At 37.2% G+C, this 25,216-nt stretch overlaps 1 protein-coding gene across 3 annotated transcripts; it reads left to right on the forward strand.

Moving 5' to 3' along the window:
- Nucleotides 1-1,314: 1,314 nt before the first annotated feature.
- Nucleotides 1,315-25,189, forward strand: LOC139744224 (stromal membrane-associated protein 1-like). 3 transcript variants are annotated; one of them, XM_071654666.1, is made up of 11 exons: nucleotides 1,315-1,502; nucleotides 5,308-5,441; nucleotides 5,927-6,012; nucleotides 8,038-8,119; nucleotides 8,735-8,836; nucleotides 11,678-11,843; nucleotides 13,145-13,381; nucleotides 15,040-15,359; nucleotides 17,578-17,622; nucleotides 19,084-19,188; nucleotides 24,671-25,189. In XM_071654666.1, the coding sequence occupies exons 1-11, from the start codon at nucleotides 1,388-1,390 to the stop codon at nucleotides 24,899-24,901; spliced, it is 1,623 nt and encodes a 540-aa protein (XP_071510767.1). In that variant the 5' UTR covers nucleotides 1,315-1,387; the 3' UTR covers nucleotides 24,902-25,189. The 3 variants fall into 3 exon arrangements, with proteins under 3 accessions (XP_071510767.1, XP_071510768.1, XP_071510769.1); XM_071654667.1 differs by lacking the exon at nucleotides 19,084-19,188; XM_071654668.1 differs by lacking the exons at nucleotides 17,578-17,622; nucleotides 19,084-19,188.
- The last annotated feature ends 27 nt before the right edge of the window (nucleotides 25,190-25,216 follow it).

Raw genomic sequence — 25,216 nt, forward strand, 5'->3', positions numbered from 1 at the left:
GTATACATGATACATTGTGTGTACAAGACGTGCCAAGTATACATGTACCTGTTTCTACAGGAGGTTTCTTAAAAAAGGAATATTTTCTCATACTGACCAAAAATAAATATATATATATATATATATGAATGAATGAATAAATGAATGAATAATTCATGAATAAATATATTGATTGATAAATACAGCTGTAATAATGAATAGTAATGTCATGATAATAAATAAAAACTTGACTCACAAATTTTCTTCATTATGAAAGTAAACATATTCCCTTGGCTCCTCACTGTGGAAGCAGTTAATTACTCTCTACATGTCTACTGGTGGAAATAGATGGTGTGTGGGTGTGTGTCTGTTTCTTTTTTTTTTCTTTTTGCTGTTGCTCACCTAATATAAATATAGCTATAGGCCGATAATTTTCACCAAGAATTAAAGTTTACAAAGACAACTCAACAACTTAATTCCTTTTATAGTTATCTGGATTTGTATTCTCATGCACAAATTATTAAAAATGTGAATAATCGTAATTCCTATAAACTAAAGCTTGTAGGCATATACACCACAAAAATTACACATTAGGCCTAATAATTCTTTATTATATCATGCTTACAAAACTTATGTGACACTATTGTATAGGGGTCTAATCATTGATAATGATTGACATCGTCATCATCATCATCATCATCATCAACATCATCATCATCAACATCAGTGTTTAGGCCCTGTATGATGATATAAATGTTGCTCGTTTCATTGCAATTTTACACAATTCCGTCATATCCCCCTCCCCCCCCCCCCCCCCCAAAAAAAGAATGAAATCTGCGTCCACTATATATAAATGATTTAAAAAAAAACACAAAATAGTCCCCACAGATGCTCAATGGAAAATGAATCGTCACAGTATATAAAGAGAACTAAGAAAGAAAGAAAAAAAAAATAAAAAGATCTAATTTTACTGCGCATTTGCAATTAATAGGAATCACAATATGGATTTGCTCTCATGATCTGAATTTGTTTGTTTTGCTTAATTGCCACTAGTAGAGCGCTCATTTGCTGATAGCAGCTCTGAGCTAAATTACATTTTGAAATAAAAGAAAAAAGAAGAGCACAAATTTTAATCCCATTGTGAGGGTTGTTCACTTTTCGTGGCAAACGTCCACAATTTTGTTGGGTTAGAAAATCAGACTGAGTACTAGTACTAAAGTACCTGTAGTGGCCGCGTCGAAGCGGCCAGCGCGTTTTGTGACGTTGGCAGGCAGGCTTAGTGTAATACGCAACCTTTCACACATTGACACACGTTACTTCCGGTTGCAAGTGGGTGTACACAATTCTGACGAACTGCCGCACCGGCCTCTCATTTCGTTAGGATATTTGTTCAGGCAAGGAGTGCAAGATGTCAAGATCACATTCTGAGAAAGACAAAAAACATCAAGAAAAATATCAGGCCATCTTATCGAGATTGCTGCGAGAGGAGGACAATAAATATTGTGTAGACTGCGATGCAAAAGGTAAGGTGTACGAACTTCCCTATTTACATGTAGGCTGTACCGTAACTGCATTGCAGCAATGGCATTATGTGAACATGGTTTAGACTGAAACGTTAATGCGGCTGCGGTAACAACAGTGAATGCATGCAATATGCATGGCTTCAGCTCAGTTGAATCGCATTCCCCGACCATGTGTCATGCGTTTGAGGCGGAGGTGTGAGAATGAAATGCGGTGTAACGATAGATTTGAAGCATATGTTACATGTGGGAACCATCACTTAGTGGTAGGCCTAAATTTACAGCAAAATTAGCCAGTGTATTGGTCGACAAATAAGTGAACAGTGGTGAATAAAAGTGTAGGGGCCTATGGCCCGGGCTATGCCCCTAGACCTATCTAGTTGCCAAGTTGGGTGTCCAACACATCGTCATCGACACCCTAATGTTTTTCTATCAATGATACTTAAAATATCTCACAATTTGCCTGAAATTTTACTCACATGTAAAAAAAAATACTCTGAATTCACAGCACTCATTTATGCGATTTGCGGTATACATTCCAAGATACTGTAACTAACTGCTTCGAAGGTGTGGGTTGTTGTTTTGATGCGCTCAGCTCAGTTGCGCCGTATTTTGAAACCAGCACCCCTAGTCCTACCCTCCATTGACAATACAGAGATTAGAGTGGTGTCTCTGTACAATATACAATGAAAACACAAACACAAATTTAAAGGGGATGGCTGGTAACTGATCAGTGGGAATCAGTAGTAGGAATGCTGGGGGATGATTGTTCCAATCCTTGTGGGATTCATTTAAGAGTATATAGTCTATATATCTATTGTTATGTGAAAATTATTTGCTTCAGAATGGACCATTCAATGGTCTCATATTCAAGAAATGTGCAGTTCAATGTTTCCAGGTTTAGCATGCCTGTACAGTGACGGGGCGATCATTAACGGGCCGTTAACGATCGCCCCATCACTGTACAGACATTCTATTGAAATGTAAGTACTTTAATAGAATGTATACAACGATGATGCATACATGTACATTGTATACATGTACGTAGGTACCAGGTAATTCACACAAAAGTCAGGTAATCTGTGTACAGCGGCCACCTGTCTATGACGGCCACTTTTTTTGTTTCCCGTGGGTGGCTGCTGTAGACAGGTTTGACTGTAGGCCTATGATTTCATGTTTCCAAATGTTACATTTTTAACCAACAAATGAATTGCACCTCAATAGTAAATTGTTCAAAATTAGGATGAGTTAGTAAAGGTGAAAGAATTTGCAGAATATGCAGTTCAGTTACAAATGTTACATACATGTATGTGGCCTACACAAAACATTATTCTGTATGAAGAATTATTTGAAAAAGGCTGCTTTTTGATACCGATAACATGTACATTGTAGATATTCTAGTATACTAAAAAACAATATACATGTATGCCAATTAAACACAATTTTTATAATACTGCTCACAGAACATGATTTTCTTTTACACCCATCCTGAGGAAAAAGAGATTGATATGTTAATTAGTGAATCATATTAAATGTTGTTGGTCAGGAATGAAAATTCTTAATCCTGTGATTACAACGTATATATGCGAAACAATGTACAAGTGTACATGTCCCCACAAGGGGTTTGTGTTTTACTGATTTGTGAAAACAAATTGAAATTGAATTTAATTGAAATTGAATGGACTTAGAGTGATTGCCTTGGTGTATTTAAGCAAATAACCTGCATGTAGAATCACCCTGTACAGACCAAACATCTAACAGGACAATTACATGTATGTATTGCAACACCACCCTAGGATCATAGAACAGAAGATGTCAAAATTATTCTGAGATTGATATCAATTGTGCTTTTTCTTTCAGTCAGATATTATGGAGCAGGGCAAGTCCAAGATAACGTGCGCGTTACGTACAAGTGTATGGGACATTCAGAGACTTTTATGACCTGAAAAATAGTGTTTCTGGCCTTTGATCATATTGAACTTTATCATAGTCATTGATATCTAGGAGAAGTACATGTATATAATCATGTAAAAAATGGAGAAAAATGACCTTGACAATTATATTCTAGAAGAGAAAATATGTGCCGTTACGTATGACACCAGACATTTTTTTTTAAACATTTTTTTCAACCTCAAAACTCACTGAAAATATTTCATTCTACAACTTGTAACTCACTGTGATGAAAGTCACAACACTCAAGATTATCAGAGGTAAGTTTCAAATCATGAGGCAAAAAGCACTAATTACAGGTTCTACATTGTAAAGACAGACATGACGTGTTACGTATGGGACACTTTGTCCTCCAATCGTTTAGTGTGTGGAGAACCATGTTTATGGGTATTTTGCATAATTATTGAAGTAGAATCAGTTGAAATTACTCAAATACTGATCCAGATTGTCAAGGGAATCAGTATTCCCCAAATATTTACCATCATAATCATATTTAATCATATTCTATATTTTTATGACCAACCTGAATATGCATGCCCTGTATTTTTATCAGAATAGTTACTACTAAAAAATTGAATAGTAAAGTGTTTACTTCCTTTGATGAAGGGCAGTTTGCCATTCAGTTTCAATAAAAAACAACTTGACACAAAGAATAGTAATTTTAATAAATATGCAATACCTGCTGCGTGGAACCCCAGTGATCGAGTAGATGTACAACTGTATGATGTCTGTCTAGCAATCAGGTTGTTGATTCGAGTCACACCTCAATGTCTACCCATGATTTTATCGTGGCTACTACTAAAAACTGAATAACTGAATAATTGAGATATCCAGAAACGTGGTGTCCTAATAAAAGGTGGGTCACATTTTTCATTAGGACCACTTCGTTTTACTTTGTATTTGTTTGTTTTTTTATATCTCAGCCATGTCAAATTGGATCTTCATCAAATAAACTTTGAATTCCTCTTTAATGATTAATATAAGTTGTTTCCAATCATCTTGTAAAATGTTGAAAACTGAAGCCCCATTTGTACGAAAATTATACCTTCCCTTTAATGCTGATTTTCATTGTGTATTTTGGCATCTCCCCCTCCCCCTTTCTGAAAATTGTTCAATCAAGTACATGTATTGTTTTAAGTGTCTATAACTCAAAAGTAGCTCTGCAAAGTTGGGATACTTTATGCAGGATGATTGACGATTTGTGTACCATACTGGGAGACCTTCCCAGCTAGCTTCATGCATTCACATGCAATATGTATGATGATGTCCCATACGTAACGCATTTGTCCCATACATAACATTATTTAATTGCCTAATAAAAAATATTTCTTTTACTATTTTTTCTTCTTTCTGTGGTATTTAACTTCTTTAAACAATAAATTAGAACTTCCCAAAAGGGCGTTCAAATAACCTTAGAAATTTCAGAAAAAACCTAAAAAAAATGACCTCAATTTGTTACGTATGAGGCATCTTATGATAGGACACAAGCTAATTTGCATTTTAATCATTGCATAATTCTGTACCAAGTTAACTATTTGATGAACTTCTTATGTCCACATATTAATCAAATATAACTTGCTTTCCTTTGAATAAATATGAAATTTTATGAATGTCCCATACATGTGTATGTAATGCTGTATTTTACATTTATGCAAGTGAAGCCCTTGAAATTTGCATAAATTTACATAATATATATTCCTCCCTGGAAATCAAAACTTCAACTAATAAGCTTCAAAATGATACCAAACACGTCAATATTCAGCAAAGATGAAATTTTGCCTTCTGAGGGGACCTTATCTTGGGACTTGCCCAGCAGTTATTTACCCTTTGATTTTCTACATTTCATCTCGTACTGTAGGACCAAGATGGGCCTCGTGGAACCTGGGTATTTTCCTTTGCATACGGTGTGCAGGAATACATCGCAATCTAGGAGTGCACATATCAAAAGTCAAGTCAGTCAACCTGGATTCATGGACGGAGGAGCAAATACAAGTATGTTGAGATGTCGGGAAGTAGGTCGTAGTCATCTTCTACGAAGTATTCTGTAGGCTTATTACCTGTCCGTGTTTTCCAGCAACTCCCCCCCCCCCCCATATTTGTGTGTTTGTGAGTGTGTATGTGTGTGTTGTTCTTATGGGGGGGGGGGGGGGGGGGGGGGAGGATAAAAGTCTCAAATAAAGGATGGAATTGGAATTTTTAACTTTTTCTTAAAATCAGCAGATATTTGTAGGAAAAGGGTTACTTTCTCAGAAGTTACCAGATTCTCAGAGTACCTGTATGTATCTTAAGGCCAACTTGAAATAGCCCATGTGACCTTTGTGGGTCTCATGGTGAATGATCTCATAATACCAGTATGCTGACTGATTACTTCAGAAGATGGCACATGGCATTTAAATTGCTTTTAATACAAGTGACACATTTGTCCAGTATTATTTGACCAGTGTCATTGTCTTTTCATTTCTCTTCTTTTGCATTAGAGTATGGAGAGTGTGGGAAATACACTGGCCAGGAAATACTACGAAGCCAATCTCCCATCCAGCTTTAGGAGGCCGCAGACAGACTCGTATCCTTCAGTAGATCAAATCTGGGAAACTGTCGGTACAAATAAGGCATGATGAGGTCAAATAATGACAGCTGAATGTTCTATACTCTTTTTCAATGTTTGTCCAAATTTTTTGCTCATTTATAAATAGGATTATTGTTGTATAGAAGATGTACAAATACATTTTTTTTTTTTTTTTTTTGGGGGGGGGGGGTCTTCTTCGTGCAAACTCTGGATGAAATGTAAAGAAGTGTATTTAGACTGTGAGGTACTTTTTGTGAAACTGAGACAGAATGTGTGATAGAGTCATCTTACAAAAGCTCTGCTGCATTCTAAATAATACAGTAAACTCTGCAAAAGTCAAATGTGCATATTCATGTCTATCAATAAAAATAAAAAGTTTTCATTCATATGCATATAATCCTCTGTACAAGTCATTTTTATGCCTCCGCCACGAAGTGGTGCCGGAGGCATTATGTTTTCGGGTTGTCCGTCCGTCCGTCCTTCCGTCCGTCCGTAATGAATTTTGTGGACAAGGTAACTATCAAAACCTGTTGAGGTATCCTAATGAAACTTGGCATGTATGTGTATTAGGGGGTGAAGTTGTGCCTATCAACTTTTGGGTGCACATACTCAAGGTCAAAGGTCAAAAGGTCAAGGTCAAATACATAAAATTTCAGTATTTCCACCATATCTATTGCATGCCTGAAGATATTTTCTTGAAACTTAGTGTATACATGTATTACCCAATTAAGATTCTCTGGTGAAAGTTTGGGTCATGAGGTCAAAGGTCAAAGGTCAAAAGGTCAGGGTCAAATACATAAAATTTCACTATTTCCACCATATCTATTGAATGCCTGAAGATATTTTCTTGAAACTTAGTGTATACATGTATTACCCAATTAAGATTCTCTGGTGAAAGTTTGGGTCATGAGGTCAAAGGTCAAAAGGTCAAGTAAAAATATTAAAACTTTTTTTTTTTTTCCGTACCTTGGAAAATTGTTCAAGGTATCTTCATGGAACATAGTATATACATGTACTGACTGGAAGTGATTATCTAGAGAATGTAGGGTTCATGGGGTCAAAGGTCAGGGGTCAAAGGTCAAGTGCAACACTTCAAAATTTTACTATTTCCCTCATATTTATGCAATGCCAGCAGGGTTATTTTTTTTTTTACACTTGGTGTATGCATGTGTAACCAAATAGAAATTCTTTGGAAAGTTTTTTTTTTTCTTCTTTTTTTGCCTCAAAGATCAAAAGGTCAAAGATCAAGTGAAAGTGCTGAACTAACTTTTTCCTCCATATCTCGGAAGTGGCTCAAGTTATCTTGAAACTTAGTACACATTATGCATGTTCTACCTGAAAGTGATTATCTTATGAATTTTAGGGTCAAGGGCCAGATGAAAATGGTAACAATTTACTATTCAATTCAGAAATTGCACTTTTTCTCCACACCTGTACCTTGAGAATTACTCGATGCCTAAATGTATGAATGGGTCAAAGTCAAGTTAAAGTCCTTAAATCCCTAGATACATGCTCTCCTATTCATCCAATTAAACCTAGGTCAAGGAAGGTGAACATTCAACACATTTGTGACAAACTTGTCATTTCAATATTTTGCCAATTTTGTGAAAATGTAATCACGCATTGTCCACATGTACTATCTAGACATATTGGGAAAATCATGCATTATGGCGGAGGCATACCAGTCGCCAAAGCGACATTTCTAGTGTTGTTGTTGTTATTGACTTATCACAGAAGTCGATCAATTTCTGTGGAAAATTTCAAAAAATCATTACATTTGAACTGTCTTTTAAAAGTCAAACTATGCCACAAAGTGTAATCAATCACTGTCAAAGTGCACCATGCTTTTATTTTGTATTTAGACACAAGTCCCCAGACGTGCCTACCTGCCCCAGTTTAAACTGTGAAAGCCAGTGGGAGCATATTGGAAAGATATTAGATGGTCAAACAGGACTTCAAGAAAGTGATATTTTGCTTTCTTTTTTCAAAGTATGCTATTTCTCTTGACTGATTCTATACCAGTCCCCTGGACAATTTCATCAGGGCAAAGTATGAGCACAAAAAATACATTGACAAGAACATGGCCCCTCCTGGAGCCACCAAGGTAAGTGGGTTTTTTTTTTTTTCTCTCTCTCTCTCTCTCTCTCTCTCTCTCTCTCAAAAGTCCATGTGTGTGTATTCTTTATTTTCTCGTATTGGTATGTTCTTCTTTTTTTTTAAGCAAATGAAATGTGTCAAAATGTGCAGAAAAAAAAATCAAGACATGTGTACATGGGAACAGCTGTAGTTGTAGTGGGACCAAAACAAGAAAAAAAAAAGACAAAAGAGAAGAAATGTTAGAGCAGGGGTCTTTGAGCCCTTTTTGTCTTTAAACAAGGAAGTAAGTGACACCAGCTTTAATTGAGTATCTTTTCTGACAGATTTTGCAATAAAAGATGTATTAATCCCACTTTATACTCGGGCACATTTCTGCTTTCTACTTCTTGCTATTAACTACACTTTCATGTAAAGTTATCCTTTAGTTTTAGTTTGTCTTATTAATGCAAGAGAGTATCATTGTATGGGGGGGGGGGGTACTTCAAATTTTAGTAAGGTACCACTTTTCCCTAGTACCATTCAAAGCCATGGTTATTTGACTACTGGAAGGTGTAAAACTTGTAGGATGTATTATTTCTGTGGATGAAGAATGCTTCAAATATTTGTGTTCTATCATTTCTAGGTGAAGAGAGAAGACAAGGAAAACAGTCGAGACAGTGACAAGGAAAAGAGAAAAGTAAAGAAGGCAGAGAAAAATAATATTTCCATCCCAAGGCCATCAGAAGTAAGTATATACATGTAGTGCAGATTATTATCATATATTTCAGTCTATACTTCTTCAGACAAATGTAATTAAATTCACAATTATTTACCGTTAGCAAGGCTTTGAAGGTAATCACATGCTTACAGCATACATGCAGTGGCGGATCCAGAGGTGGGCGCAACCAGCGCACGCCCCCCCCCCCCCTTTATTTTTCGTTAAAAACAAAAGAAATAAAAAGAAAAAAAATGAAATGAAACCCGGAAGTGGCACCAGAAATATTAGTTACGCCCCCCCCCCCCCCCCCTTTACAGAATTTCTGGATCCGCCCCTGTACATGTCATGTACTTTGATATAAATCCCTTCAGAAAACTACTGTGCCATAGACAGTGTTTACAGTAGCTACATATCCAACATACATACCACCCATCAAATCTCAGTACAGTTAGTAGTTAATTGGTGGCTAAGTATTGCCTGATACTGGAGAGTTCATTATATACTGGTATTGTGCATTACAAAATATCCATACATGCTGAGACATAAAAAAACAACAACTTCAGACTATTCCTTTTTAAATAATTCAAAGTTCAATTGTGGGTTTATGACAATACCTTCGGACTGCAAACTTAAAGAAACCAGATCCATTGATCATTGAAACTGTCACTTTCTCTGTGTGGTCTGTAGATGGCACCCGAGAGGTGTCTCTGATGTTTTTGGCAAGTATTCTAGCAGTTGTTTTAAAACTTTTGAACAAATTCACTGATAACAAAATTCCATTCAATGTTTATACAGTGGCCAAGCTTGATTGGGATGGGTTTGGCGACAGCTTTTTTCCTGTCATGGCAGGGCTCCTGTGTTAGTAGTGGCCCCCACATGAAACCCAATATGTGGGCATCACACTAATCCATGCACAGTATACACCTTTGTACATAATTTTAAAAAAAAAAGGAAAAATGTCTGTCATATTCTTTGTCCAATCATCACTCCTAAGTTCACTGTCTGTCACAAACACACACACACACACACACACACACACACACACCCACACCCACACCCACACACATCCACTTTATACACACATTACATGCCGGTACATATCATAGCTAGTGATGAATAGGCCTATAGAGGGAGAGTACAATGTATCATTGGTATAGACTGTATGTGGGCAAGGTGACTCTCTGTACTCACACTAGTGGAATATATGTATGAATGGGGGGGGGGGGGAGGGGAGCTGAGAGTGCTCAATATAGCTGCCAGCATAATGTCACTGTGCTGTGTAGTCTTGCAAATATAAATGTATACTGCCCAAATCTATTTAACTTTTATAGACTTCAGTTAAGATGGGAATATTGTGCACAAAGTTGTAGAGAAAATGCCAAGCTTTGCTTTGATTCAAATTGTATGGCAAATCTATGACTGTTTTTCTTTCAAATGACCAGTAGCTACATTACTGAAAGGCATAACTTCTGCAAACAAACCTGTGGCAGGACTGTAAAATCTATAATCAAATCCAGTAGTGAACAGTGCTTGCTACTCGATCACACGCATAAAATGCAAGCTACAAGTATATGCTTGAGAGGAACAGAATCTTGAGAAACGCTTTCATTGTACTGTGCCATTTAGCGATTTATTGATCGGTTTGGGCGGGTTTGTGCGTATGAGTAGAATATGCGAACTTGGCACGCCGTAGACTGAGTCGGGCGTGCGAACTTGGCACACAAAGAGCTAATTTAAAAAAAGTAATCATTCTTCTATCATATCCATTTGATTATTCTTATGGATTTAGATATCATTTTTAAGCATCAATGGGGCTCAATGGAAGTGCGTCAGCCCAAATATGTCAGTTTGTAGTTTCAGTTAGTTTTAGAAAATATCATGTACAAAATTTGTTACACTGAGTGTTGTTGCACTCGATGTTTCCACCCGAAAATGATCAAAATTGTACAAATTTATGCTGAGATGGCTGTGAGGAGCTTGCCAGAAATGATAAGAGGATGGCATTAGAATGGCAAGATGTTTCTTTCTGATAACCATCTGGACTAATGCTTGTTGAGTCCTGCTTGTAGATTATAGTACCTGTATGTCTCTTAGATGTATGCAGTGAAAACAAAATTATTTCTCTTCTCCTGATTACTGCTATAATGTACATCATTGCCAGATGTGATAGATTATCTGAGAACAGAAGGCTGTGCACTTTGAAAAAAAAAAGAATGAAAAGTGTGTTCAAGAATTTTGTTTACCTCTCTTTGGTGGCACAAAGTGATTAGATGAGTGGAAAAAAAAAATGTTGGTCTACTGTACATTTAATTATATAGAGTACAGTTCCATTGATGCAATATATTTCAAAGTTTATGAGATGGTTTAACAGACCAGAAATGTCACAGACACATTATTAAAAGCTGAATAGTACACAGACTTTTTATGAAAGTGCACACTCATTAGGGATGAAGTGGGCTTACATTCTATGTATGATTGCTCTTATTCCAATTTTCTCCTCATTTCTTTATGAAATGACTCCACCAATGCTTGTCTTATATTGGAATTATATTTCAGTATTTGTCAGTGTCTTTCATTCATAGTTTTAGTTACTAGGACATTTCTGAGTTATCAAGCAAAAAGTGAAGACATTAGATTTTTTATTTTGAAAATTCAGTGCATGAAACTACAGGAAAAGTGTAGAATAGAATTACAGTGTAAGTGTAAATTTACTTAAAGGTACCTTGCCAATTAAATCACTTTACCTGGCATGGACTGCATACTTTCAGGAAATCAAAAAGATGTTAGAGTGAAAATCATGACTATTTAAATGCTAGTCATTGGTTGCTTCTAATCTAGACTGGTTACATGTACACTGTCTGTTTACAGAACCTGGCTCCAGTAAGGAAACACCAGTCACCTGGGGTACAAACTCTCGCAGCCCAAGCTGCCACAGTGACGGCGGTACAGAGTGCTCCTACTGCTGCTGCTCCACCACCATCTGAGCCGAGGGCTGCAGCCCCCTCCTCAAATCAGCTTGACCTTTTTGGGCTTGGTAACCACCCTTGTCTTTCCTTTCTTTACACTCTATGCCATGGAAGTCAACTCTATTGTGGGGTATGCACTCACTGGTTATAAATATGGATGATAATTTCTTGATTAATAATTGCATTTATAACAGAAAGAGAATACTTCAGATGAACCAATCATTGTATCAGAAATGTCTTATGCATGATTAAGAGAAGATTTCAGTGTGTTAAGAATACCTCCCCTTGCCTTGTCTGGATAATCCATATTTGGAACAGTTCTGTCAGGTAAATTACTAATTTATTTGCAAGCTAATGTGAGCTATTTGCAATCACTCATATGCAAAAAAATAATTTTGTATCATAGTGTCATACCTTTAGAGGAAAGTTACCACAAGAGACTCTCAGCTAGTTATAATCTGATGTACACATGTATAAACTAACATTTGAGTTGAATGCCAATTTTGCTGTGGAAATGCAGTAGATATATATTTTAACACATGGATTAACAAGTACTCCCAAGGGCACTGGCATACGAGGTAATTTGATATTATCGTTTCATGACTTTTTTATTTGAAATCTTGCGCAACTTTTGGCACTAAATTTTTGAAGATCAGATCAAGCAGTATAAGGTCACATGAAAATCAAGGGTCAAAGGTCATCCAAAAGTAGTTACTTTTCCACACATGGATGTGTGTATTACGCAATGGACATTTCATAAACATTGTGAAAAATAATCCATTTCCCCCATATAATAGTATATTTGCATTGTCTTTGTGGTTGTCATTTCCAGTATCATTGTCAAAATAATACAAAACATAGAAAATAAACAACAATAGATTACAAAAGAAATGTAAACAAAAGAATACATAATAAATTCCAACAAAATCCTGGAAATACTATTTATACTTGAGAATTATTGTCGATATCTTCTCTGTTGCTTTATGTATCATCCATGTTGAAAAGTAAAGTGTGGTTAGTTTTGAATATTACAAAACTCTTCACTCTTTTTCTTGGGAAAATTAAAAAAAAAACAGCAAAAATTACTGTTCTTGGTACAATGTAACTGATATGGGCACCATTTGCATATTTTACATTTGCTCATTAAAATGAAAACATGAATGTGTCACTAATACTTCAGTGTACCTTTAATTCAAACTTTTGCATGAACCAGATCATCGGTCACCATGAAACTTGGTTTCAAGTAGCCCAGTTGAAAATGGGTTTAATTTTGAAGGGCTTCTATGTGTTCAAGCCTATCCCAATTTTTTTCCCCCTATAAAATGATGCTTTCATGCATGATATCTTCCACTTCTTCAATGAACAACAGATGCGCCAGCTTCAGTAGGAAATGGAGACCTTCTTGGTATGCACACACCTCAAAAGCCACCTTCCAACCAAATCTCACCTATCCACAATGCCAATCCTGCCCCAGCTGACAATGCAATAGAAGAGTCATTATTTGGCACAGAGACAAAGTCTACTTCATCCAAAGCCTCCAAGGAGTCTATCCTAGCTCTCTATGGTTCATCTGGCCAGTCCAGCCAACCTATTTATGGTGTTCCAGGTATGTATCAATCAGACTATTTATACCCGCTGTACTGGGTATTTATCCTTGGATGCTATTGTGTGAATTGTTTGTGTTCTAGATATGTTTGCAAACCAGTGATAATACATATGAAGTTCATCCCCCGAACAGAGTTCAGGGGATACTATGGATTTGGCCTCGTCGCGCCGCGTCCGCCGCCGCCGCCACAGAGATTTCTTTGTGAGCGCTCTACCAGCTGCGTTTCTTTTCCGATCATCTTCAAATTTGGCATAAAGGTGTATTATGGATAAACGAAGACGCCTATTGTTTTTGGTGATGGCGCCCTCGCTTGTTCTGTCTTTCAATATGAAAAGGTAAATTCAATAGGGTCTGCTTGTGAGCGCTCTACTGGCTGCAGTTCTTCTTCGATCATCTTCAAATTTAGCATTAAGGTGTATTATGGTATTAAAGATGAAGAGGCCTATCATTTTTGGTGATGGCACCCTCGCTTGTTCCGTCTTTATACATGAAAAGGTAAATTCAATAGGGTCTGCTTGTGAGCGCTCTACTGGCTGCAGTTTTTCTTCGATCATCTTCAAATTTGGCATGAAGGTGTATTGTGGTAAGACGAAGATGCCTATTGTTTTTGTTGATGGCGCCCTCGCTTGTTCCGTCTTTATACATGAAAAGGTAACTTTTAAAGGGTCTGCTTGTGTGTGTGACGCTGGCCTTGTTTCTAGACCAATTTTTTTCAAATATGGTATGCAAATATATCATAGTCAAATCTATACATCTATACCTATTGATAATGCTGCCCTCACTGTTCCACCTTTTACAGGGTCAAAGGTCATCTTGATCATGTCAAAATTTGCAAAAATGCTTATTTATGCAATAACTTGATTGTTACGTAACAGATTTTATTCAGACTTGCTAGGGAGGAGTATGGGTGATCATTCTACATGAAGGACACAACAGTTTGTGGTGACGGCGCCCTCTGTGTTCCGACTTTGGATGCCAATGCTCATTTTTTGTGTGTGCTCTATCAGCCACATTTCTTATTAAAGATTTTCTTCAAATTTGGCAAAAAGGTGCATTATAGTGAAATGAAGATGCCCATATTGTTTTTGGTGGTGGCGCCCTCGCTTGTTCCGTCTTTATACATGAATAGGTAAATTTTACAGGGTCTGCTTGTGTGTGCGACCCTGCCTTGTTTCTTGACCGATTTTTTTCAAATTTGGTATGTAAATGTATCATAGTCAAATCTATACTTCTACACCTATTTGGAATTTATTGTATCCTGCAACAGTTGCCATATCATACAAAATTCTGGCCTTAAAAGTAATCCAGATGGAGTATGGGAGACGGGTTTGGGGAATGCATGTGCTCGATTGCGAGTGCTTCTAGTTAAATGATGTCACTTCACCACCTGCAGTCTCTATAAATGCTGTGTGTTAAAGAAGATGATGAAGAAAGCAAATGTCTGTGCACCCTTCATCTTGGTAGTCTCACCACAAGCAACTATCTTTCTTTAATGAAGTGAAGTATGATAAACATACACATGGATCATGTCAGGTCCTGTACTCTGATAGTCTTGCAACAAGGCCAGTCACATTTGTGTTATCAAATATTATGGAGGTATGGCATGGAATAAATGATGGAGGCAGATATCTTACGAACCCTTGGTTTCCATTTTACAGGAGGCATGTACATTCCATCACAGCAGAATCAAATGGTGAATGGCTACCCAGCCACAGGTGCAATACAGCAACAGGGTGGCATACCACAAGGTGGTATACCACAGCAGACAGGCATGCCACAACAAATGGCCATGCAGCAGTCTAATACAGGATACCCACAGGCCAACAACTTTGGTGGTATGGGCATGATGGCACCACCCCCACACCAAGGCATGATGGCAGGGCAAGGAATGATGGGTAATCCAAGTGGCATGATGGGAATGTACAACCCTAACCAGGGACACTTACAGCAGCAACAACAGAACATGTACTTACAACAGGTGTGTGAAAGTAGCTGTGTTTCTTCATATTAGATATATAATTTGCCATAGACAATGCATCTCTGATTAGAAGTTGGCATAACTTATAATGATATCACATGGTGATTCTGTAAAATGTCGTGTATGAGGTGAATCCCAAAGTTCAAGAAAAGAGAAAGTTAGTGTGTGACTTGTTCTGTGCTCCTGATGCAAAGTCATGTCTTTATCTCCAGCTTAGGGTTATGGTAACTGAGTAAAAATAAAAAAGGCTACATTGTACATTTACTGTTACCATCAGCAGCTCCGCTCTCTCTCTCTCTCTCTCTTTCTTCTTGGCTTCTCCTTCTTCCTTTGCTTGTTCTTCTGTCACTCATCCCCAGCATTTGAAGAGGGATGCAAGACCTTAGCTGATTGACAGGCTGCAGAAATAGTGAAAGACACGTTTCCCATAGAATTCATGTTTCTGTGTATCAAACTTCCACGATATCAATGACTGGTAGAATGTTTAATTAACAGTCTCAACATTCTTTGCTTTCTATAGTCAGCAGCTTGTCAGCAACTTATTTTTTTTTTCTCACATGATTTTCTTTTAGCTGTTTGCAGGTTTTAAAGTTTACAGATTTTGTTAAATAAAATGGTTAAATTGGGTGTGGCTCCTTTCACTACATTCACTGCAGTCATTAGGACACACTTCTCTACTACAACAAAAATCATTCAAGGACAGATGGTGATCCTGCTGTGCTTATGAAAAAAAGCTCATACCCACTTTTTGTATTTTCCTACTAGACAACAATGTGTCATGTACATGATTTTTTTATATTATTTGTCAATTCATCATACATTATCAAACTGCTTTGCTGTTATACACGTCGTATCCCTTCAAGCAAGACATGTGATATGAAATGTGCTGTACACTAGGTGTAGATGGTCTCAAGCTTTCATGAGTCAAGCTCGGCTAGTGATATGATTAGTCATCGTAATCACATCATGTCATATGACCACCAACATAAATTAACTCTGCTTTATCATTATCACCAATGCCTCTGAGCTATATGAGGAGTGACATCACATTATCCATTAAGACAACTATTAATTTCCTTGTTGTTTTTTGTTTTTATTGATGATAAAAAAAGAACTAAGTCAATTTGTTGCCAAGGTCATGAAATTTAATGTTAATTACACTCACTTCTCTGCTGGGAAAAAGTGAATTTATAACTTTTCTTGAGAATGATCTCTTTATTGTGGGGAAAAAAAAGAAAAAAAAGCAAGATTGTGAATAAATGCAGTAACGTGAAATACAAACGTGGTTTCTTCCATGCAACATAAAGGTAGTACTCCTTGAATCAGAATTAATTACATGCCATTATTTTTCCTCACTTCATTCATATTCATGACTATTTGGTGCTAACGTCAGCTTTCATGAAGAAAGATTGATTTGTTATTTCTTTTTTTCTACCTTGCCTTCATCATTGTGTTGATAAACAAAATCCAATGATGCAAAACGGAGCAAGAGTAGTTTGTTTAACAAATTAACCCTAACGAGGCTGGGTGGGTGGGGGGGGGGGGGGGGGGGGCTCCGAGGCCTGGAAGGTCCCCCTAGCTCTATCATCTACCTAAATAACCCTGCGTAAATAGGGTTAAGTCACACAGATAAGATCTAAAATCTCGCGTAATAATTAAATTCTGGGATTAAAAAGCATATAATTCTTCTACCTTAACATGACACAAAATGTAGTGATAGTGCAAATAGTGTGCCATAGAGTATGTTTTGAAGCACCCTGTGCAGAAACTCCCAAATAAAAATGTGTTTGTGTCTAAGACTAGAATTGCTTAAATTTATACCTGGTCCAGTGCTGTGCAGAAAGCCATACAGTTGTAGGGCCAATAGACCATGCCATTTATAAAACTGTTTTTCTTTTCCTTAGCTGTGTAATTTGTCACCATTGGATATGCACAGTACTTTTTTTTTTCAAACCTCATAATCAATGAGCAGTGGAGGAAGCAGCACCACAATTTATTTTTCTCACATAAACATAATGTAAATATATTCCATGATAACAGAACTCTTGCTATCTGTTTGACACCAGTTCTCATTCACACCATTAATATTGCAGTGCTGTGTGAAGTGGCCGCATGTAATATGATGAGACATTATCTTTTCTATTTCTCATCACTAAAGAGTGCCAAACTATTAACCACATCTTAATTTTCACAAAATGTTATCACCACTCAATTGCAGCAACAACATCAACAGCAACAAGCTCAGGCCCAAGCTCTCCAACAGGTTTGCAAGCTAACACATCCCTCATTATTTATGTTGTCGTATCCATCGTATTCCCATAGCTATGTACATATACCATACTGTTGTAGGCTTTCTCGTCTTGCATGTTTCCAGTAAGTCTCTTTGGTATTGTCAGAATATGTTGAGAGTCTTACCATATGAACTGTGTATTGTGATACTAATTGAATCTGGGAAAACCTTTGAAAAGACAAAAATAGACAGTTATGCATTGTCAATGTTGACGTAGGGTTTACACTGTCTATTGTGTGGTATGAGGTTGATAATGAGAATAGTAACGTTCCAATTTTTTTTATTAACATTCTCAGATTTTCATTGTGTAGACTTATTTTGTTAGTTATCTGTACCATAACCCATTGCTCCCAGTACATTGAAAGCTCACCCTGCCAGATTAACCTTTGAAACAACCAATTTGAATGGAGTAGAGCAGCAGTACATTTGCTGTCATTCCTACATGTACACTGTATTCTATATTATAATGCCATGTATATTTCATGAATTTGAAATAGTATCTAAAGACAATTTGATGAATGGGTAAATTTGCAATGGAGAACCATGCTGATGGAGTAAACTTTTTTATGTAGTCGGTTTAATAAAATAATGTCCCTCTGTGGAGGAGACAAGCATTAAAATTTTGATATGTGATGCAATAGTTTCCAAATGTTGATTTTTAGAATATAAGTTGATATGTGAAATTGGCAAAACAGAATGCATGTCTGCAAGATGTTTAGTGCATGCAGGGAAGTTTTAGTGTGTAATATTGACTCACATGCTCCATACAGTAGATATTCATAGTTTTAATGTGTAATATTGACTCACATGCTCCATACAGTAGATATTCATAGATATCTAGGACATCATTTTGTTGACAGTGAGACTGTATCTTTTAGTTCATAATTCAGAAATTTCTGTTGAAATATGGGATTGGATGTTTGTAATGATACAAGCAGTGCACACGAAGAAAAAAAAAGGCCTTGTCATGAAGAAGACATGATAATTATTCAGAGCACAACTAAGTTTGTCATTGCATCACGTATCATGCTTCAAAGCCTGCCTCCTGCCTTTGCTAGATTCTTTGTGTAATCCTTTCAATCACTATTGACACTCAGATGACTAGGGAGTTGGGATTTGTTGGGATGTTTGCTATGTACGTTGTATTTTCATGCCTGTAGACAGCTTTCTGTACATATTATAATAATTATTGTATATTGGCATCATATTTGAGCCGAACATGAGACTTGGTGAGCAATGGGTTAATCTAAAGTTAATGTCAATTGTATCTTGTGTATGTGATATATCCTTGTTGTATGGTCTTTACATTTTGGTTGTCTTACACTGTACTTTGCTTTGTCCTTAACTTCCCCTGCACCCCACATCCAATCCTTATAACCCAAACCATGCTATCCCACAACCCCGTGCACCCTACCTCTTGCACCAAACTTGAAGGTACCCCTACCCACAATGCAGCAGCAGCAGTATCAGTGGGAGCAGATGCAGCTCATGCATATGCAAGAGATGCAAATGCAGCAGCAGTACGATGTAATGCTCCAGGTTGGCTTAAAACAGCAAATTATGCATGCCTCATATCATTTTGCATTTGTACTCGAGTAAACTCTGTTGCATTTCCTGACTTTCCTTAAGTCTATGTATTTCATGGGACAGTTGCCACTTAGTATACAGATTTAGAAAAAGTGCACCTGTGAACCAAGCACATTTTTTTGTCATAATCCATTTGATCATTTTATTTCCCCTTTTTAGACTGATTTTCGATGGTCAGTGTACAGAGCATCTGCAGATTTGTGACATATTTACCATCATGTAATTGGGATTGAACTTGGTGTAATCTCATTGTCATCAGTGCATTTGAGTGAACTACTATTTAATTTATATGGAATCTCTTCAGAAATGTTACTATAAAGACTGGCTCAAATAGGCTAGCATAATAATTAGATGTCGATGAAGGGGGGGGGGGGGGGGGAGGAGGCTGTCACCCTAAACCAGAAATGCTCTTGAAATACTGTGCAATGTACATGAGAGAGTGTACTTTCAAGTTTGTTCATGACAGATCTGCAGCTGTTCCCCTTGGGCCTGGGACCAAATTAGGGACCAGATTTCACATTTGGGGAATGCATGGTCAAACCTTCTAGAAGGTTATTGCCAGTATGAGAGACTATGCCAATGGACACCATACCCCCAAAGCCCCCTAAGTTTGATATATTCTTCTTGGGTAATAGTTTGCAAGAATACAGTTTGTATGTGGTAGATGAACGTGCGATGCTCAGGTGAGTGCAAGTCCCACCAGGTGTCTTGTGTATTCATTAATTTTTTTTTTTTTCCAGTTTAATACCAAAGTAGAATTGCATGAAAGAACATGTTTGAGAGTCAACCAATCAAAGGTAAAGTTCATACAACACTTTTAATGGAGAGAAGATTGATTAAAATGCTAATACTTTGCCTAGTGGACAATTAGATTTAAAGCTAGACCCAGGATGGATGCATTTTGTAAGAAAATGTAAGGTTTCTCTAGCTTATAAATCCAGTACATGTACTTAAATCAGATGACTGAGTTGATAGCCAGGGAAAGGTGGGACATTGAGTCATTCAAGTGGGCCAAGGGTAGACATTGATTATGGGTGGAGGTTGGACCAAATTATGATAGCAGACACCAAAAGAAAAAATTAACAATCTAATGTTCATGAAATATCAGGAATCTTTGCTGCAATTCTCAAAATACTTGAAGTTGTGAGAAGAGTTTACTTCTGTGATCTTTACAGATCTTTACAGAATTTAGAAATCATGTTTGGTTTGAATTTTAATTCTCTAGATTTCATGCATCACTGAAGGTAGTTCTCAGAATTTAATTAAACTGTTGGTATCAAGATCAAAATGATTAGTCAGAGTGTAAATAACTGTGAGCTTGATGTCACTAAAACCTAATCCAAACATAATGCCAAAGTTTGAGATGAGTATGTCATGTAATAACTTGAGAATAACTTGGAGACACAGTGCACTTTCTATGACATAGTCATGGTTACTACAACATTCAGATTAGATAAAGTTCTGGTGCCAAAACCATTCACATTGAAGTCTGTAGTCAGTAGAAAAAATTGTGTGTAATGAGCATGGGCATAGTGAAGTCTGTTGCCTAGTCAGGAGCTCATTGTGCAGCAGATGAATAGAGAAGAAAATAGAAATGTGTTCATCATCACAAACTTGAGATAGGATAAAGAGAACAGAACCAACTGCAGTTGAAAACAACTCAGTTGGTTCATGAGTGAAATCAGAATATGTGTTAATAGTGTGGCCAGTATCTAAATACATCTTTGCATCATTCTCTGATAGATGTTTTTATACGAGGTGTTGACAAGCACTGACATGTGACTTCACACTCCATCTTGTACGTTATGGGCCTTTGGGTGTATTCATGAAATATTAGTTTCTCTTCATTGCCCCTCACTTTGGACATTTTCTAACACATCAGCATTTAGTGCACAGTCCAATCAACATACATGGGTCAATCCACGTCAAATCAACCAATTTTCAGACAATTTGTAACCCGACCCCCTTCAATTTTTTTTTTAAAACTCGCACCAAATGTGCCCCCAAGTGTCTGATGGAAGATTCTGAAATATTTTGCCCCAAGGTCAAATGGTTGCTAAGATACAGCCTCCCTTAGCAACCAATGCGTGGCCCCCACAACTGAGTTTAAATAAAATTTACTATTTTTGATTGACTGCTGCAGCCAGGTTAGATGAGATACATTGCTCATTTTCTGTAAATTGGAAGAACTTTTATGACCTTAAAATGCACAATATATTATGGCGCGGATCTGACAATCAGTTCTTGCGTAAGAGGACACCGAAAGTGGTGTTAAGTGTTTTGCGGTTTTCAGCTACATTTTCAAGGTCATTGCCAATAATTCAAAACAATTTGTGATGTATATCCTTTTGGTCCTAATTACAGACTATCATCACAGAAGATACCATTGTGTCTTGGCACTTCATCTCTGATTTATCACAATATGAAATGTGCTGAAAACCCCAGGTGTCATTTTACGTTGATTTTGGGGTGTTTATGACCATGCGTAAACCAGCTATCAAACATTCCGGTCACAAAAGTTTTTGGTAACCAATGAAAATATAGGTGAATATCTATCAATACACAAAAATTGGTGTCACTCCTCGATGGGACGAGGGGTGGTTTGTGACCTTGAACTTGGCGACTTTTTGAAAAAAATCCAATTCTGAGGGCGCCCTACAAGAAAACGACACATACTTTTTGGCCGATTTTTGGTAGGTGTGTAGAGCAAGTGAGAGTCTCCAAATACGCATAATATTTCAATAGGGTCTCAGCTAATTGAATTTTGAAGTTATCAGCTTCCAAACATGCACCCAAAAACATTAACTTTGACACTTAACACCATTTTCGGTGACCTCTTGCGCAATAACGGATTGTCAGATCCGCGCCATAATATATTGTGCATTTTAAGGTCATAAAGTTCTTCCAATTTACAGAAAATGAGCAATGTATCTCATCTAACCTGGCTGCAGCAGTCAATCAAAAATAGTAAATTTTATTTAAACTCAGTTGTGGGGGCCACGCATTGGTTGCTAAGGGAGGCTGTATCTTAGTAACCGTTTGACCTTGGGGCAAAATATTTCAGAATCTTCCGTCTGACACTTGGGGGCACATTTGGTGCGAGTTTTAAGAAAATTGAAGGGGACGGGTTAACAGCATTGGTTGATTTGATGTGGATTGACCCACATGTACAGGCTTTCAAGTGGCCCTACTTTTCCTACTTTTTCCTACTTTTTTACTGCTGTCCCTACTTTTCCTACTTTTTTGCTCAAAATCCTACTTTTTCCTACTTTTTCCTACTTTTTTGGTGAAAAACCCCGCAAAAAAAAATGTGCAAGGCTACTTGAATAATTTATATTCAGAAATGATGAGTAGACTCTAGTTGCAGATTCTCACTGTTGGGGAGAGCCTCTTCAGCATGAAAGAGGGATAACACACACCAATCAACCACAAGACTGCTGCCAGCCTCAGCTTTTGCTCCTGTGCAGATGTGATTGATCCCACTGATATTGCAGCCTAGGACTTGGAGCAGTGCTCAACCAGCTCTCACCATTAAAATTACCAGGCTCTCCCAGGAGCAAAAGTGAGGCTGAGGCAGCAGGGTTGTGAGTACAAATTAAGATTTACATGTACCATCAAGAGTTCTGGTGAGTGTCGACGAAAACTACTCCAAAAAGCCTGCACATGTCCTGACTTATTCCTACTTTTTTTTCTTTAATGCCCTACTTTTTCCCTCTTTAAGTCCTACTTTTTCCTACTTTTTTAGAGATTTCGTTCCTACTTTATTCCTACTTTTTTACGTTATCCCACTTGAAAGCCTGCATGTAGTATTCCTGTCAGTACTTTTGAGCACTATGAGGTCTTTTTGCATGTATTTTACTACACTTTTTGCATGTATATTTCACTTTGCAGGTTTTCAATTTTACACTCTCAATAAGTATTGATGCGAATTGCCTGGTATTGTCTTCTGTTAATTTTGAATCCACAAAAAAAAATAGACAAAATACTCATGTCTTTTGCATTGTTGTTGTTTTTTCTCCCTGTTGCCTGTTTGATTGCTTAATCATTATGAAATTTTGATGATGAAATTTTGATGAAAAAAGTAAAAGTGCAAGTCCCAAGGATGATGTTTGTTATTCTGGAAGTGCGAATTTGATCCCTGTAGCACATTAATGACCTTAATAAACCCAGCATGGCATCAATGTGTTGTCCTTTTTTTTTTCTTTTGCTGGAGGGCAATAATTCAAATATGAACTGTGTCATTATTATTTTTATTTTTTTCTTAATTGCTGCTCTTTCAAGATAGTCGGGCATATCTGCTTTAATGTGTCTTAGTTTATAATCTCACTCACTGGATGGTGGGACACGTGCGGTTCTAAACAGTGGCAGTCTGTTGTCTGTCTCAAATATCAAAGTGTAATCTAAAGACTCTTACAGCAAAGATGTGGTCAGATGAGCACTTCAGACTCTTGGGTTTTATTGTTTTGGTTTTTATTCAGGGAATGGTTTCATCCAAACTTATAGATCGATGCATTGTGCAAACCTTCATGCCTTGATTCTGGTTCCTTTCATTTCAAGTGTCTGTCAAACTTTGAGTATTTGCTGTGGTATTTACTGTATTTTGTTTGTGCATAAGTATGTATTTTCCAATCATAGCCAAGCCTGTGTCATAATTGAATTGTATGAGCATACATGTCATGGTGCCGGTACGCGTATGGGACACGTCAATGTCAAAGGTTTTGTGTGGTTAATTTATAATTTGAAATGTCAGCTATGATCCACAAAAAGCATTTCCTCAAACTTACTTCCACCCTATTATGTATTTGTGACAGTTTTTTGTAATGCAAATTTGTACAATTATGTGTCTAGTCTAAAACTGTACAATATACCACTAATACATTTTTTTTTCTCCTTTTTCCCTGCATTTATCCATTTTCGATGAAATGTGCTAATGAAATTTCCCCAATCAGAATTTTTAGACAGTGTGTCATTTTTATCAATTATCTTTTTTTTTTTTGGTGGTGGTGGTGGTGATGTGCAGCATGCTTCTATAGAGTCGCTCACATACACGTATGTCTTTGGCTGAGTTACCTTGTGCAATTGTTTCTTGAAGTCTTCATGGAATGTAGGACAGAAAACTGTTGTATGGAAATTACATGCAGATAGCATAAAAGAACAAAGCAAATCTTATTTATAGTAAAGACCCTCATGCATTTGTTTGAAGTGTTGTGCTGCATTCAATTTTAGATTACTCCAGAGGGGGGAAAAATAGTATCTGTTTGTTATTGGTAGTTATATTTCAGACATAGACACGCAACTTTGAATTGATTTTCCTGAAAGCAGATCATGTCTTATGATGCCGTTAGATTGGCAGCATGACAATGAACTTGGGTAAACTTATTATGAATCATCATAATTGCTTCTTTGATTATTGTCTTCCCATCATACAATGTAGGTGCAAGCACAAATGCAGAACTTGCGTGTTGGAGGTGGGGGCACTCCTCAGCAAGCAGTCCAACAGCCAACAGGGGGAGGTTGGGGCATGCCTAGCAACCCTCCTCAGGCCAGCATGCAAGGGAGTTTTACAGCTACACCTTCTGGGATAGGAGCAGCAGCCAATGGTGGAATGGGATGGAACACACCAGGAATGTCAGGTCAAACATTGAGTACCCAGCTCTGGAAATGATAGCTGGAGCTGTACAAATGAAAGTTAAATTGAATCCAAGGAGTTCTTAGTGTGTTTTCTACCTGTTTCTCTGGAACAGCCATTTCTTGGTCTACATGCAAAATATTCGCACACTTTATGTTGTAACATACATGTAGCATGTATACTTACCGGCCATGCACTTTCAAAGGAACCACCTCAAAGTTTGTCCGTTAATATAATTAAAAATACATGTTGAGCTTCCTGCTTGAGTTATGTCAATCAGGGCTTCAGTTACAGAGACCATTAGAGTTTGCAAAATGATATAACCTGCTGCATTTTTAACAGCTGTGAAAA

Source organism: Diadema antillarum, unplaced genomic scaffold, assembly GCF_040938485.1.
Source record: "Diadema antillarum isolate AM-2024a unplaced genomic scaffold, OU_Dant_1.0 seq00001147_RagTag, whole genome shotgun sequence".
Taxonomy (NCBI): Eukaryota; Metazoa; Echinodermata; class Echinoidea; order Diadematoida; family Diadematidae; genus Diadema; species Diadema antillarum.

Coding starts and splice junctions, on each gene's coding strand:
- LOC139744224 (XM_071654666.1), top strand. CDS start 1,388: ATGTCAAGATCACATTCTGAGAAAGACAAAAAACATCAAGAAAAATAT. Junction 8,837..11,677: donor CCATCCCAAGGCCATCAGAA/GTAAGTATATAC, acceptor GTCTGTTTACAG/AACCTGGCTCCAGTAAGGAA. Junction 13,382..15,039: donor ACCTATTTATGGTGTTCCAG/GTATGTATCAAT, acceptor TCCATTTTACAG/GAGGCATGTACATTCCATCA.